At 31.6% G+C, this 17,353-nt stretch overlaps 1 protein-coding gene across 1 annotated transcript in view; it reads right to left on the bottom strand.

Moving 5' to 3' along the window:
* Window positions 1–17,353, bottom strand: part of LOC111685427 (tyrosine-protein phosphatase 69D) — a 210,655-nt gene that overhangs the window by 50,158 nt on the left and 143,144 nt on the right. The window contains exons 4-6 of the mRNA XM_046952424.1: window positions 4,981–5,169; window positions 2,745–2,991; window positions 1,796–2,690 (exon numbers count right to left, since the gene is read on the bottom strand). Of these exons, the coding sequence (XP_046808380.1) occupies window positions 1,796–2,690; window positions 2,745–2,991; window positions 4,981–5,169 (1,331 nt within the window). The remainder of the gene's footprint in view (window positions 1–1,795; window positions 2,691–2,744; window positions 2,992–4,980; window positions 5,170–17,353) is intronic.

The raw sequence follows: 17,353 nt of genomic DNA, 5'->3' as shown, positions 1-17,353 counted from the left end.
TTTTTTAATCAAAATCTACTAAAATTCTCTTATTTAATATTTTATAATGTATAAATTTCAACATCGGGATTTTAAAATCCCGAAAATATCCGGGATTTAATTTTTAAAAAACCCGGTTTTTGGTATTTTCAATTTCCGAAAATCCCGCGAAATTCCCGTTGGCACTGTTTTAAAAATTTTACGGTGCATATTACGCAGGCTTTACACGATCACACAAGTAATATAATCTGTCAAAATTTTGTGTAGAATAGAACGGATGGGATCGTCTAAACTCAATATGTAATGAAACCATCACACATTGAGAGAGAATACAGATGGAAACTTTGACAGTCGTATGGCTCTCTTCATTTTTTGAAATGATTCAAAAAACAAGCAGGTCGCCTTAGATCAGGGATGTATTTTTATGTAAACACATATAAAAAAGTGAAACAGCTGTTTCCATCTTACTTTTTTATTTTTTTATACCAATCGTGTAAACACAAAAAATATAAATCATACGACTTTTATTCTCTTTTTTGTGGTACGGATGGAATTTCATTTCACTTTTTCATTTGACTTGTAGTACGTAATGTGTTATCGTCTGAAGGGCCCTTTAGAAGCAATAACAAATTACAAAGAAAATGTTGTTGATGCCGAACTGCCATCACCTGTGTATATTACTATAGTAAAAGTGCTCTTATAAGAGCACTTTTAGCTGAGGAGAGACCAACGTGCGACATGAATTTGTAGGCAAAGGATGTAAAGAAGAAAGGCAAGTAGCAAACAACGCACAAATCGTAAGCGCCGGTTCAGTTGAGTATTTGTTAGTTTGAACGTTTGTGTTCTGTGACTTTCAGTTGACTGTTTATGTGTAGTAAGAAAAAACAGCTTAAAAATCAGAGTTGATTTTCTTTCTGTGTGTTACAGCTAAATCATTTAGTATAATAATTTTTTAATAAATATTTACTAATTGAAGAAGTACATTAATTTTTAAGTATTTCCATTAATCGTAATAATTAAAATTGTATGATGTACATTATTTTTAAAACATTAACATCATTGTTTTTTTTTCATGTTGTATTTTATGTCAGCTGTTAATAGCTGTCACTTAACGTTGCAGATCATTATAGGTTAAATGACATTTATATGAAGAAGAAATAACGTTGAATTCTATATTCTACAAGTTCAACCGCAACGCAACTTCAACGATACGGCCAAACTAACGACTTACACAGGTTTTTGTAAACCAAAAACGAATCAGCTGATTCATCACTGAACGGAACGTAGAGTAACTGAGCCATCGTTTTTATCTCTTAAAGTTGGTCAGGCTTTTGCTTTTGCTGAGCTTCCGACGGAGTTACCTCTCAACCCCCCACTAATTTACTGCATTACTTCGTATAACTGTTGGTTATGCGTTGTCTTCATTAAACGCGTACTTTCGTATTACCATTAAAACTCTAAAACTTATTTCTGGTGGAGAAAAAAATTATTTTTGATATAATTAAGTTCGGTGCTCCAACTTCCTATTTGAAAGTATAGGTCGTTTGGTGGGGTTTCTCCGGACACACCTGCTAATATGATAATAATACAACGCAATTCTACTTAAAAGCCATGTCCCCTCAGCTAAAATTGCTCTAACACAAACAATTTTGATCAAAATTTTGACGTGTGGCAATGTAGCTTAAAAGTGCTATAAATTCAAAGGTAAAAATACAAATACGTAAGAATGTGTCAATAACATTGAGGGTTAACACTTCGTGATAGCAACAAAACACAGAAAATATTACAAAATATAAGTGTTATATTTATTACTTACCAAAGACTGTACAAGGAAATTTCGTTGATGACGTAGGTCACAAACAGTATTAAAAATTGAAACTTGTGACTCTTCTTCTAACTGCTGTAATAAAGAGTCTAATGCTACCAATGTACCAGTTCGCCCTACGCCAGCACTGCAATGAACTAATATTGGACCGCGCTGTACTGAATACACTGCATTTATATGGCGAATAAACTTTATTAATGCTTGTGGGTGTTCAGGTGCCATAAAATCTTTCCAAACTAAATAATGATATTGTGTAATCTGCCTGCTTTCTTCTTCCTCCTCATTTACAGAATTTCTCTTAAATATGTCCAAGGATCTGACTAAATAATCACCATTCTTTTTTTCTGAAACAAATTTGACAGTAATATCTCCATATTGTTTCACATCCATAATTTTTTCAGGCCAATATTTTGAACATTTTGTTTTATTATATTCCTCAAGATTAGTTAACATTACAATAATTTCTAAGTGTTGTTCCCATATCATTCGCCAAAAATCATTTATGGTGGAGTCCATGGGTCCTTGTGCACAAATGAACTTTTTTCTTTCTTTATAACCAATTACAAAATTAGCATTAATGTAATCAGATCCATTAATGCCATTTATTTGCGATAGTTTTACTCTTGTTTGATCGTAAGCTTTAATATCAGGATATCGATTTTTAGGCCCATTTTCTTTTAAGTCCGAATTTTTCGTAGTTCTATCACTAAAACGATTTGGTAACATTTCGTACTCTCGTAAAAATCCATAATCCGTATCTTTGTGTCGATTTTTATATGCCATATATAAATCTGATTTATGTATAGGTCCAATGTCAGCAACTTTTCCATTAGCAGTTCCAATAAAATGCCTGTGGTTATTTGATCTACCGCCAAAAAGCACCCGGCTGTAAATTGAAACGTTAATTTTCATTTTATCATTTAATATTTTACAAAAATACCTTAAAGAATCTCTTAAACTAATAACTTCCTCTGTGCTTCCAGTATTTTTAGTATTCACCCGGTAAACAAAACATAATATCAATGAGAACACCAATACGATTCCAATTAAAATCGCCAGAAACAGAATTACTATATTTAATATTGCAGCTACATCGTCTTGGATAAACAATTGTTCCTCTGAAATGCCAGGTGTAATAACTTCAAAATAGTTACTGTACGCTCTTAAAACTGAAGTTTCATTTCGTACTGAAAATATGTAAACATATTTAAATTATATTTATGAAAACATTTTACAATTTGTCACAAATCAATATAAGAAATTATATTTCGTAAGGTGAGCGAAATCTAATTAAAAACCAATAGTTAAGATGAAAGAAATGTTTATATGCAATTTAAAAATATTATTAAACAGTTACCCCCATATTCATAACGATATTAATCGCTTATTTTAGGTTCATTACGCACATTTTCCATGCAAAATTCCTACAATAAACCATCAATAACTTTATTAAGCATTTATGAATATGGGGGTTATTATTTAACAATTTTAGAAATCGTTTTCGAAATAGCGTATTCCAAGCTATTCTTTTGATAGTAATTTGTTTAAACATGACATTTTTATAATAAAAAATTAAAAATCGGATTTTTAAACAATTTAAACATTTGAAATGGTGTAAAAGCCAAAACATACAAAGCTAGCTACACACCACAATATTCAGTAAAAAGACATGTCAAAAAATAAAATGTGATTTAGTTGTCATAATAAAATAGTACGATTTTTTTAAATTTTCAAAACGATTGGATTTTTCGTTTTATTTGAGTTTTATTTTTATTTAAACAAAGAAAAATATAAAAATAGAAACAAATTTCAAATAACGACATAAAATTTACGTTTTTTCTTTGATTTTTTTCAAATTGAAGTTTCATTTTATTTTAAATCTGATAGGGTAAAAACAAAATATATTTTAAATTTTTTTTTTTTTTTTGATAATCATTAGATACATAATAAAAATTTTAAATGACATTCAAACAATAAAAAAATTATTTATATTTAGATTTATTTTTGTAAGATAAAGCAAATAATATATATTTTATTATACTACACTGACAACAATCCATGTTTAACGAACTTCGAAAATCTTTTGTGATATTTTTTGTAAATTTAAGCGATATAAAACATAACGATATTAATTACATTATTAATAATTCTTTAAGAAATTTAAGAAAATGTATAATATAATTCACGAATTATTTTCATAACTAATGAAAAAAGTTCGTGTGAATGATAACACTATGCGACAAATAAATACCTCAAAGCATTCAGAAATTCAGGTTTTGAACAACTTTGTATTAAGAATAAGAACAATAAAGTCGTCTTTTGCTAAAAAATTTTAAAGTGAAGTGACAATAAAGAAAAATATTGTCACTTCACAGGTGTTTCAATTTTTTTTTTTATTTTGTCTCACTGTACAATCTATAAACAAGACTCATGTTAATGGACTAATGGATAAGATAAGTTTAATACCAGTCTAATTTTGGCAACGATTTTTTAGAGTATATTTTACCCATAAGTGCATAATTTTGCAAGATTTGACTTTTATACTATTTGTAGCAAAAGTAAAAACACGAACGTTATAGTTTTTTATTCAATAAAGCATTACATTTTAAATCGGACATAAAGCCGATTAATTTTGATTTCATGAGACCAATCTATTTATATCGTTTAAAAAACTTGTATGAAACTTGTATGAAATGAAACTTGTATGAAATGAAAATTATTGGATTCTATGAGAATGTCGATAAAATGTCAGTTTAAAAGCTATGAATATAACTTTAACAAATGTGTCAAATGTCAAACGACTTTATGAATGAATTCTATTAATGTAGTTCATTAAACTATGAAAACATAAATTAGAAATGTGACAAAAAAATTACTTTTTATTATAAATATAGTCCATATTATAACCAGAAATTTTTGTTCTATTCTTTGAACAAACATGCTAACTTAGAAAAATATTTGTTTTTTGTCGACCAAAAAGTATCGCAAAAATGTGCAAAATATTTAATTTTTTCATAGGTAGGAATTAATAAATCGTAAGTCTTTCTGTGCAATATTTCAGGAATTAATTAGTTTTTGATCTCCTCAAAACCAGACTTTATTGATATAACACTTTTTGATATGAAATGTATCTTCAATTCCAAGTTCAATGTGTACTCAGAACTACACACACTTACCTATAACTTCCAGATATCCAGTATAGTTGCTGTTCATATCAATTTCACCATCATATACGTCATATGCGCCCTTATATCCTACTATTTCGTTTGATGCTGTGCTTCCGTAATTTTCGCCATTTCCGTTTAGTACTTTAAAGTTACCCATGTTTCCATCGTTGTCATTTGCTACAGAATAGTTTAATGAAACTGAAATTTTATACCATTGTTAATGAAAATATAAAATTATATTGATATGTATACTTGTACTTAAATTACATTTATCTTATCTTATAATGGGTTTATGGCAGATTTCATACATAAAATTTAAAACCAGCGTTTACACTTTGGTCCATTTTGACCAAAAATTTTTTAAATGACTTTTGGTAGTTTGGTTGGTAGGTTTAAATTTTGGTCTAAATTTGGTAGGATGAGATAATTTTGAACTCATTAATGTGAACCAATGAAAATTTCTGATCTTGTTATTGCAAAGTAATAAGAATTTTACTAAATACGACAAACTTATGGTAAGATTATTATATATTAATAGTAAATCCTCTAATCTAAATATATAACGTTTCACAATTGTTCTATGAAAATAACGATTATATATTCTTGATAACAATATATTGTGACAGGAAACGTAGTATTGTTACAGTAGAAACGCACAAGATACCTCATCAATTAAGCAAAATTATCAGCTGATTGAATTACATCACCTTGTATGAATTCGCCTTGGCTGTACAACTTTTGTTGTTTTAATAGAATTAACTTTACCTTATTATTCCATCATGGTCCAATCTTTAGGTGTAAGATTCGCAATTAAATTAAAATTAATCCTCGAATGTTGTTTTTGAATACTAAGTTAGTTAATTCTTTTTACTTGTTTAAGCAATGGAGGTGGCTTAAACTTAAGCATGAAATGGAAAAGTGTAAAACAATTATTTGCTGAAACGGACGTTGTATGGGGGTTGGGTCAATTATAGATCGATACTCATAAAATATGAGAGATTTTGGTTTGTGTGCAGCGATGTTAGGCTGTTTTGTTGACAAACCAAAATTATGAAATAAAAGCGTCACAATAATTAACAAAAACGTCAAGCTTATTACATTAAAAATACGCAAATATACATTTATTTGGAGATTGAGATTAGTGCAACTGACAAAGTGTAATTGTCATTTTGGGCTTTTCCTTGGAAGGAATTTTCTCGTTTGTTAGGAAGGTAGTCTAAAAGGATTTTTGTTAGGTTGGCCACATTCGCAGTGTTTTCTCTAAATATTTTTATCAAATATGGATTGAAATCTATAAATTAATTATTTAATCATGTAATTTATGTTGGTTTAAATTTTTATCTAGGATTTCATCAGGATATTCATATTTGTAAGTCAATTATGAAAGTTAGAGGTATTTTCAGACTACAATAATGAGTATTAACACACTTCAAATTAAAAATATTATGAATATAATTCGGATTTTCAAAAAATCAATCCCAAAAATATATTTTATGTTTACACTATAATATTTGTAATAATTTGTATCCAATTTTTAATTGTTTATGCACTTTTCGTTCGTATTTTTAATGTATTTTACACTTTTTGTTTGTATTTGTAAAATACATACTGAATACGTGTGAAAATAAAAAGTTTTTGAATTGTTTTAAAATATTTATGAAAACCGACCGTATGCCAAAAGAATCAATAATATTTTTGAAAATCAAATTACAAATTATTTTTAGACTAAAAAATTGTATTATGATACAAAAATTTTTGAAAAGTATTAATACTCGGTATTGTAGTCTAAAAATACCTTTACACATACAAATATTAAATTAGTAGACTAAAAATATACATACAACTTTCTTCCGAGCATTAAAGAGTTTTATATGGAGTTGTGTGAACAATATTGGCAATACTTCACATTAAATTTAGTTTTGGGTTTGAAGATAATAGACGGATTTTAATTATTTATAATATCCTTGGAACAAGTATCGAATTAAGTCTTAAAATGTTATTATTAAAATAAATCATCCTTATAACTTCACCATTATTTTTTTTGAAACTCACTTTAATATTGATAAACTGATATTCAAAACTTCTTTATTTTTGTGTTAGCTCTCAAATAAAAAGTACTTCATATCTTTTTATTCTTTGGTTAAAAACATCAAACGAGAAACAAATAAAAAAATAATATAAATACATCATCAAATAGAGATATTTTTGTATTAAAAATCGTCAATCGTAATTTGGCAAAATTTACAAAAATAATCGTTAAATGACGTAATTCGTCACAGAGATTTTGCTTTGTTAAAAACATATTTGCATCAAGTGTTATCGCCGTACACGTACTTTTAAGGCAGTACTGAGTGTTAAAGTATTTTTTTGGAAAATACTCGTATTTTTATGCCAGTAATGAGCGTTAAAATCATTTTCTAAAGGAGACCTTATATTTGGGTTAGGGTCAGTTATGAACCGATCCTCATAAAATTTGGTAGAGAGGTTTTGGCTTGTATGAAATATATTTGCGTCAAGTGTCATTGCTGTATTCGTACTTTTAAGACTGAGTATTTATGACTTTTATTTAAAGTGGACCTTATATGCGAATAGGGTTAATTATAATTAAAAAGGGCCTTATATGGCGGGTTGGATCAATTATGGCACGATCCATACAAAATTTAACAAAGAGATTTAGGTTCTTATAAATCTTATAAATTTCACCGCTATTACGTCGTACGATGGGGTAAATCTCGCAAAAGTGGCGATTAATTGGTTTTTGAATAATTTTTTGTATAAAATTGGGTACCGAATAAAACTAGACAAAATTATGTATCACTAACATTAAAAATATTTATTTTAAACTTTACTGATTTTTTGTACTGCGCTTTCAAACTTTATTTTTTTTTAATTTTTTAATAAACAATAAAATTTAAATTTAAGAATTTTTCAGATTTAATTTGAACAAGAAAAAATTTCAAAAATAAATATTTCAAAATGGAACCATCAACCTCAGGTACTTGGGAATATATTTTGATAGATTAAACTCTTTGTTTTCTTAATATTTTTTGCATTTTTTTTAATAGTCTAAAATTAACCTGTTTTTGAACTTTAATGGAATGCATCTTAAAATGTTATAATTTGTTAGCTCTGAAAAAATGGGTAAAAATTACTACACATAGTCTTCTTTAATATTCCGAAAAAAAACTGCACAAGTTTGCTCCATTTTAAGAAATTATGATTTTAATAAACGTATCCAGCTCCTCTAATCATAATACAGGAGAACAAATTAGTTATGTTTTAGTGTTTATTGTCATTATTTACATCGTTATTGTTATTGTTTTAAATGTAGCCATAAAATATTTACAATAATATTAGTTTTCTTAGTTTTTTATTTATTTATTTTATTATTATTATTATAATTAAAATTGTTGTCTTTTTAAATTAAAAAAAATATAAAATGGGGTGCTATTTGATTTACTAAAAAACATTTAAATATACATATAGATCAATTTTAAATCTAAACTAAAAAATAAATTTTCTGTATTTTTTGTTTTAACTTTAACGAGAGCACACTGAATACAAGGTAGAGATAGTTCTATAACAAGTATAACATTTACAAAATTTGTTATGATTGATTTAATTTTATATCGTATTTATTGAGCTTATGTTTGTTGTATTTTTTTGCTGCAACAAACACAAGCATTTGACAGTTAAGCTCGAAATAAAAGTAATCAGCAGAGTTATTGACCTGACCTTTTATTGATTACATTGTTTATTTTGTTGTTTTCGATTTGTTTGGTTTTTGTTTTGTTTTTGTTATGAATTTTACAATTATTTGTTAAGGGTACACATGTTTTTAATGTTTATTGTACTCTGACATTCTTTTACTGTTATTAATGTTGTGGATTTATTTCGGTTGTAATTTCTATGTGAACTAGGAGAAATAATGGACCAATTCAAACTAAACAATGCGCGACAGATACTTTATATGGGAACTATGATTAAATATGGACATACCATTTTAAATATAAAACAAGTAATATTTCTATATTCGGCTGTGCCGAATCTTATATACCCTTCACCAAGTATGTTTTAAAAAACAGTTTTTATTTATTTTGTATCTCAGCACACATGTCACACATAACATACACACAAACAAATATAAACAGTAGCAGAAAGAAATATTAACCGTTGTACAGCAACAAACATACAAAAAATACACAACTGAATAAAACCAAATACATATCCACACGCACATGTACATCTTTATCCAATTTACAGTGTTGTTGTTGCTTTTTTAACAAAGCTTGAAAAAATGTGGCTTTTTTGATGAAATTTTCCGTTATTTATAGACTGATTTTGCTGATTTTAAATAGCGATCTTCTCTCATTTAAAAGCATGTCTAACTGAATTATTAAAGATTCGGATCTCGCCGATATCTGGGGACTTCTAAAAACTGATTTCAACAGACAGGCGGACATGGCTTAATCGACTGCGCTATCTATAAGGATCCAGAGTATAAAAACATATTTAGTATAAGCTCTAAAACCATATCCGGAAGGTCCATTTGTATGGGAGCTATGCGAAATAACGGAGAGGTTCTCACTAAATTGAAGTTCCGTCTTTTTTTGACCAATATAAACCGTTCATGGCTAAATTGTCTTAAAATGTAATAAGGACAATAGGCGAAATTAGATGTGTTACAAACGGAATGACAAAAAATTCCGTTTTTAAACAGCTAGAGGGCTGAAATTTTCCACAGAATACATATTAAATAGTCAAACCAAGTTTAAAAATAAAAATTACTTAAAATATTGAAAAACATTATAATGATGAAAATCGAAATAAAAATGTGTTATAGTAACTAAAATCTCTAAATCAAATGTTGTTATGGTAGGTCTATAACAATTTTCTCTACGTGTTTTTTTAGATAGATATCTATCTATCTATCTATCTATCTATCTATCTAGATAGATAGATAGATAGATAGATAGATAGATAGATAGATATCTAACGATAAGATTCTAACGAGTAAACCATTAACGGTACTTAAATATTGTTTGCCACCAAATTAAGCTTGTTCGTTTTACACAGTCTTAAGATATTGATGTTGACAAGCACTACGTGCACTTATCTTTACATAGAAAACTTTTTAACCTTCTACGAGGTAATATTACGTCTCATACAACTTTTAAAACTTTATTTTGTTTTATTTTTTTACAAATTGGACAAATTGGATTGATGCCAAACATTTGGTCCTGATAAAATACATACATATGTATATTCTTTTTGTATTTTTCATAAGACGGAAATATGTAAGAAGATTGTGGGATAAAGTTAGGACATCTTATACTTCTTGTCAGAAGTTTTTCCCAGTAAATCAAATGATGTAGATGTGGCAGCGTCTAAATATCAGACTACATATATTGCTTATTTTCAATGTTTAGGGTCTATTAATCAGAAAATAGAAAAATTTGGCATTCTAGCACTTTTTTCGTCAACTGCAATTATTTTTTAGAAAAAGGTGCTAGATGCTTCACGAAAACTTTGTACATGTATGCAATTCCATAAAAGGTAAACCACGACTGAAAATTGGATATAAACGTTTTTTAACCTAATACCAATGCTAGCCACAAAACAAACGGACCCGAAAATATCGCTTTTCGGTTCATAATTCTGTTAATTATAAAACTATCCCTTTAAAAATCTCCAAATATAAAATGTATATAATACTTATCCATTTTTGTAGCGACACACTTATAAGCAAGTATTATTATAAACATTGGCAAGTTTTATATGATTATAATTCTAACCCCGGAATTGTATAAGTATTGATCCATATTTGACTCTAGCAGTCATATAACATCAGATTTTATGCGCTACACCGCCATAGTGGGGAGGGTATTATGCATTTGTGCCTATGTTTGTTGTAGTCAAAAATATTGGTTCTAAATTATGTCTGTGTGTCCATGTAAACTTTATGCCCACTCTACAAATCACAATTTTCAAGATAGTTTGATAAAATTTGGCACTACTCTTTCAAATACTGATTCATACAAAAACAAATAATATTTGTATCGAATTTTGTCAAGATAGCTTTTTTGATAATGAAATATGTGCGTTAAAAAGATTTTCAGAAGAGTACCTTATATCGGAGCTATGAACAATAATGGACCGATCGGAAAAAGTTTTAGAACGGTTTATATGTACATACTCAAGTTTAATTTTATATATGCGTTTAAGTGATTTTCGGAAGAGGACCTTATATGGAAACTATGGCCAAATTAAAAAAATTAAGTAGAGTGATTGATACACGTAGAAAACATATTTGTATCAATTTATTTGCCAATGATAAATGCGCTATTAAGTGAATTTTGAAAGTGGGCCTTATATAGGAGCTATGACCAATTGTTGACCGACACAAAACTAAGTTGGGTTAATATATAGAAAATATCAGTTATAATTTCTTTTTTGTTAAGCTATGTTAAATAAACAATTAATATCTTGTTTATTATACTTTGTTTTATGAATTAATGTATAAAACAGCAAATGATGGTTTTATTTTTATAGTTTTTTGTTTTATTTTACTAACGATGCATCTGCGATCTTCATCTTGACGTGATGCAGATGCTCAAGTGCGATGATCTGGATAGCTATGCTGGAGGGAATGGCCATCACAAGTTGGCTATTCCTGGTAGGGTCACACATTCCAGACGGGTCTACTTTGAGCGCGAAACTAAGAACTACCCTCCCCCTGTCTTGTAGCGTCTGTTTCCTATGGGACGGCTATCAGACGCATTCCACGGCTATTCTCCCCTCATTGAGAGGGGTGGACATGGAAAGCAAGTCCGGCTGGTTTTCTTTATGAACCATACACTTGAATGTGTAAAGTCCGTCCGAATCCACCAGCGTCTGTTCCCATATTGGGCGGCTGGTGGTCTGCGTCTGTTTCCTCTATGGGGTCGGCAGTTCCAGCATCGCAGGAGGTCAGTTTGGTACACCCAGGCTGGCTGAATGTAATAAATTCAAGACAATCCGTAGTTGTTCACCAAGTGGCGAGGTACCTCTAGGCTTCTCAGCAAGTACCTCTAAAGCTGCTGCAGCCCAAACCGCTAAGACGGTTAAAAACCCTGCTTCGGGTACTGATGATAAGGGGTCGGCTAAGTCGTCTCTTACACCAGCTTCCCAAGTGCCAATTGTACCTCCAGGTTCAGTCCATATCCTAGTCTAACTGGGATTTGGTGAAGCAAAAACTGATGGGAGTGTTCTGGCAAGTTCTCACATAGAACCCAGGCACTCCTCCTCAATGCGATGACGCTGGATGATTCCAGGGTCACGTTAAATTAATGACTTGTGCAGACGAACGCTCAGCGTTGCTTCTCAAGTCTGCTATTTCGTTATTGGGTGAGGTATAGGGTGGATCTAAGCTTGATGTGGTGACTCCTGAGGAGATACCACGCAGGCCTCGGTTCATCGCCAAGATACCGTCAGAAACCTTCTCCCGAAGAGATCTTGGAGATCCTAAAGTGCTGCAACCCTCAGCTTCCAACGAATGACTGAAAAGTTGTAAGGGTTTCAGAGGCTGACGGACCTTCAAGACATGTGATCGTAGTCCTGAACAAGGAATCCTTGGAACCGCTGCGAGAAACAAAGGGGAAGGTCTATTACGGCTTCGGAACGATCTTTCTCCACGTTTATCGTAGCGATTCCAAGGGCGATCCCTCTCCGAATATGGAGGTAGATGACGAGGTGACCGTGCAGTCAATAGAAGGCACGGAGAGCAACACCACCTCTGATACCTCTGAGAGAGATGATGCTCAATCGGTCTCTAAATTGATGAGCAAACTCTCCAATCGGAAGGATGTCGACGTGGCGACATTCTGGGTCTATCCCAGGAGATCGCCAACGCCGATGTTGTAACCATAGGTGATGATGAGATTGACTCAAATCAATCTACACCACTCTAAAGCAGCATCAGCTGCATTGCTCCTCCACCAGGATCGGGTTTGCGGACTACAACATAGGGACTATAAGATCCTGTATGTTTAAAGTTCAGGTCAACCAAGGTCCTGCATTCTGGCCAAAAGCTATCTTCATCTTATCTGATTTCAGTGAAGAAGATACTGTTACAGCCGCACTAGAACATGGCGGCACTACCACATGGCTGGTTTCTATCTATATGGCCCATGACCACGGGGATTGTCCTCCGAATAACAATGTCCGCAGATTGGTAGATAAGGTGAATATGCACAATATCGCTGTCATCATATGGTCTGACGCTAACTCGCACCACAGTATTTGGGGTAGCAGCGACACCAACACAAGAGGTGAGCAACTTTTCAATTTCATTATTAGCAGAAATTTGGAAGTCCCCGGGTCCAGATGGTATTATACCTGCGAATCTTCAGAAGAACGAAGATCTCGTCACTCCATGGATGCTATTGATCTACAAAGCATGCCTTAGGTTGCTATACATCCCTCATATCTGGATGAGATATAATGTGGTCTTTATTCCTAAAGGGGGGAAGACATCACATACTAAATCAAAAGACTATAGACCAATCAGTCTTGCGACTCTTGAAAGGGTCATTGATGTACACCTGAGATTAACCTTCCCCACGGAATTTATCTTCAAATCACAACATGCCTATACTAAAGGCAAGTCTGTAGAAATGGCTCTACACTCGCTAATGGGACATGTAGAAAGCTCACTAGCACATAAAAGTACTCTCTTGTTGCCTTCCTTGGCATCGAAGGTGCCTTTAACAATGTTGAGCCCTATGCCATTATAAGCGCACTTGATGGACTGGGGGTTGACATCAAATTCAGCAGCTTATTAAAAAACTTCTGAGTAATAGGGTCATATGCGCAACGATGGGCGGAGTCAATGTCTCAAGACTTGCTAGTCGTGGCACACCACTGGGGGAGTCCTATCTCCCCTACTCTGGAATGTGACTATGAACTCCTTACTGAATGAACTGGGAAAAAGAGAATTAAGACTGTCGCCTATGCTGATGATGTCGCGGTAGTGGTATCTGGCAAATTCCTGGATACTATGTCAAACTGCATGGAATCTGCTCTAAACTTGCTTATCAAGCGGAGTGTTTCCTGTGGCCTCAGTGTGAATCCACTGAAAACTGAACTTGTTCTTTTTACAAGGAAGTATAAGATTGAAAACTTTATGCCTCCAAAGCTAAACGGAATAAGACTCAATCTCACTGATCATGCGAAATACCTTGGAGTAATCATTGATAGTAAACTATCATGGAATATGAAGAAGTATACGAGTCACACTCAACTGATAGTGTAACAAATGTTTTCACTGACGGCTCCAAGAGGATCGGAAGAGTGGGTGGTGGCTTTTATATTGAAGGATTTGGAATCAAATCCTCTTTTAGGCTACCTAATTATTGTAGTATTTTACAGGCAGAGATATGTGCTATTAAACGAGTCACCAACTGGCTGATGTATTATCAAATATCGGGTGATTTAGATTTCATCCTCATCCTAGATGTCGTAAAGACACCAGCTAGATTTCTGATCGCAGCTTTGCTGTCCGTATATATACATATATACAGAAAAAAATTAGGAATATGATTGCAGTTTTAATTTGAGGCCGTCTCAAAGATACCCTATGTACCTTTTGTCAACACTGATGGTGGTGAAGGGTTTAAAAAGTTTTCAGAGAATATTAGCCTCTTTAGCATGTAGTGACACCAAATTCTGAAAAAAGCACTTGGGTTTATTTGCAAACTCAAAATAACGCTCTAATATGAATTTTTATTTAGCTTACATTTACAAAAATTTGTTACAATTATTGCACAATAAACAAACTTATATTGTTATCAATATTGTAGAGGAACATTTATATATTCAATGTCAAATCATATTGGCTAAATACATATCACAACATTAGCCGTTCTATATTACTAATCCGCGAGCTCTTAATATATATTGCCGTAAATATATCTCTAAAAGTTGGCCAATAAACCTACCGAATGTTTCTACATCATAAGGGTGTAGAGACAGATTGTGTTCTTAATTACCGGAATTTAAATTTACCGTTGAAGAATGACTATTCTTCGAATCAGTGTTGCCTGAACTCCTCCAGAAAAAGGTGAAAACGACAGTCAAGTTGAAAAAAGTGCTAAATTCAATTTAAAAGTCGATTAACTTCTATTTGAGCTTCCTTTCTTTGACAATAAATCAATAACTGCCCTCAAAACTATACAACGAGGAGTTAATAGTTGATTTACGGCTATATCTATATATAAAGCGCCCACTGATAATTGGGACCCAATTATCATTTTCATATTGTTCAGCATATTCCTAAATCTACAGTGATTTTATAGCAACAGGGTGTAAAGGACAAATCAGTGTTGTCTACTTGGCATGATTTTGATAACTTTCTGACGGAAAGAATTCAAACATTGCAATGTCTTCACGACCTTAAAGGGACAATCTCTACTAGCATATTTTAACTGCCTTTAGAGATCGCATAACACAGCAGTTGTAAAGTTAATAGTAATTGTTTCATTTGCAATAATAGCCAACATTCTATGCGTCATATTTAGCATACAGAAATGGCTTCAGTCTTTACTGAACAGAATTCGGATGCGGTTCAACGAACCACTAACTCGTCAAAAAATTGCCGTCAAGTATTTCATACTCGATTAAAATAAAACAGAACAGTAAGTATCAGGTCCGTGCTTTGGTTGATCCGGGTTCGAAATGCTCGTTTATTACTGAGCGATTACGAAAAAGGTTTAACGTATTCTACGAATGCTAAATTAATAATGGTGTTAATAACAGTGTATCAGTTGTTTCTAGAAAAATCTTTTTTGAAATTTGAAAATCGGATTTAACTTCGATTCTTCCGTAGAAATAAATATGAATGCATTTTTTACCAGAATTCTCGATAAATTTGCCTATATCTTCCGTTAAGGCCGACATTTAAATCCCTTTGATAGCCGACCTATTGACACCGTTTCGAAACTGTGTTATAGGTATTTTGGCTTATTTTGGCTTTGGTATTTTAGCGTTGTCTTATTTCACCATTGTTATTTTAGCGTTATCGGTATTTTGGCTTATTTCGGTATTTATATTTTAAGGTTATTGGTAGGGTACAAAAAATATATATTTTTTATGCCCTTTTTCATTGCTGAATTTTCTGAATCTTTATCAAAATGCAAGATTAATGTTCATATTTTTTTTTAAGCCAGTAATGAAATTTTCTGAAGGGAACCTTATATTGGAGGTAGGATCAATTATTGACCGATTCTCACTAAATTTGGTAGAGAGATTTTGGCTCGTCAGTAGATTGGTTTTAGCTCATATGAAACTTACTTATTTTATATTTCAGTTATGAGCCGATCTCATAAAAGGCAATAGAAAGGTGATGGCTAGTAAGAAACTCACTTACATATGTCAAATGTTTGAGAGAGAAATAAAAAACTTGGAAATTTTAGTTTTTTTTAATAAAATATCGGTATTGGTATTTCAGCGTTATCTGTATTTTGGCTTATTTCGGTATTGGTATTATAGCGTTATCGGTATTTTAACTTATTTCAGTATTGATATTTTAGCGTTATCGGTATTTTGACTTATTTCGGTATTGGCATTTTAGCGGTATTGGTACACACAGAGAAAAACATGGTTGTGGTAACCATGTTCTAAGAGCAACATATTATGGTTGAATTTATGATTGTAGCCTAAATATATTATGGTTATTGTAACAATTTTAAAATATCCCAGCAAAAAGTATTTGATGTAATACTTTACAAACTACATCTTAATCACTTCTAAAAATGCAATTACATACTATTCACTTTTATAAACCTAATATTTCCTTACAAGTGAAAACCCAGTTCAAAGTAAGAAAAGAGATGTAGAAAAGTCGGCGTCATGAAATAACTCCCCAAAACAAAAATTAAATAATTCCCCAATTTAAAAAAGAAAAAAGCCCCAATGAAATGAAATAACTTTCTAAATTAAAATAAAATAACACCACAGTTTTGGGGATTTATTTCATATGAAACAAATCCGTAATTTTAAAATGAAATTAGTTCCCATTTAAATATAACGAATTATGGAACAAATCGGTTTTAGTAACGTTTCTAAAAAAAAATAGGTCGCTCATACTACCGAGTGGGACTTCAATGTTTTATACATTTCAGTTTATTCGCTTAATAAAAATTCTCTTAATAGACGACCTGCGACGGGGCACAAGAACTTTCTATGGTATGTTCAATATCGGCTTCGCTTAATAAATATTTCCTAAATAGCCGGCCTACGGCCGTACGTAAGTATTTACCTCTCTATAATATGACCTACACCGGCTTCGCTTAGTAAAGATTTCCTAAATAGCCGGCCTAAGGCTGAATACTCTCGATACAGGGAG

The sequence above is a fragment of the Lucilia cuprina genome, chromosome 5, assembly GCF_022045245.1.
Source record: "Lucilia cuprina isolate Lc7/37 chromosome 5, ASM2204524v1, whole genome shotgun sequence".
Lineage (NCBI taxonomy): Eukaryota > Metazoa > Arthropoda > Insecta > Diptera > Calliphoridae > Lucilia > Lucilia cuprina.
Note: the sequence above shows the minus strand (reverse complement) of the source record. Positions and strands in the feature narration are given on the sequence as shown.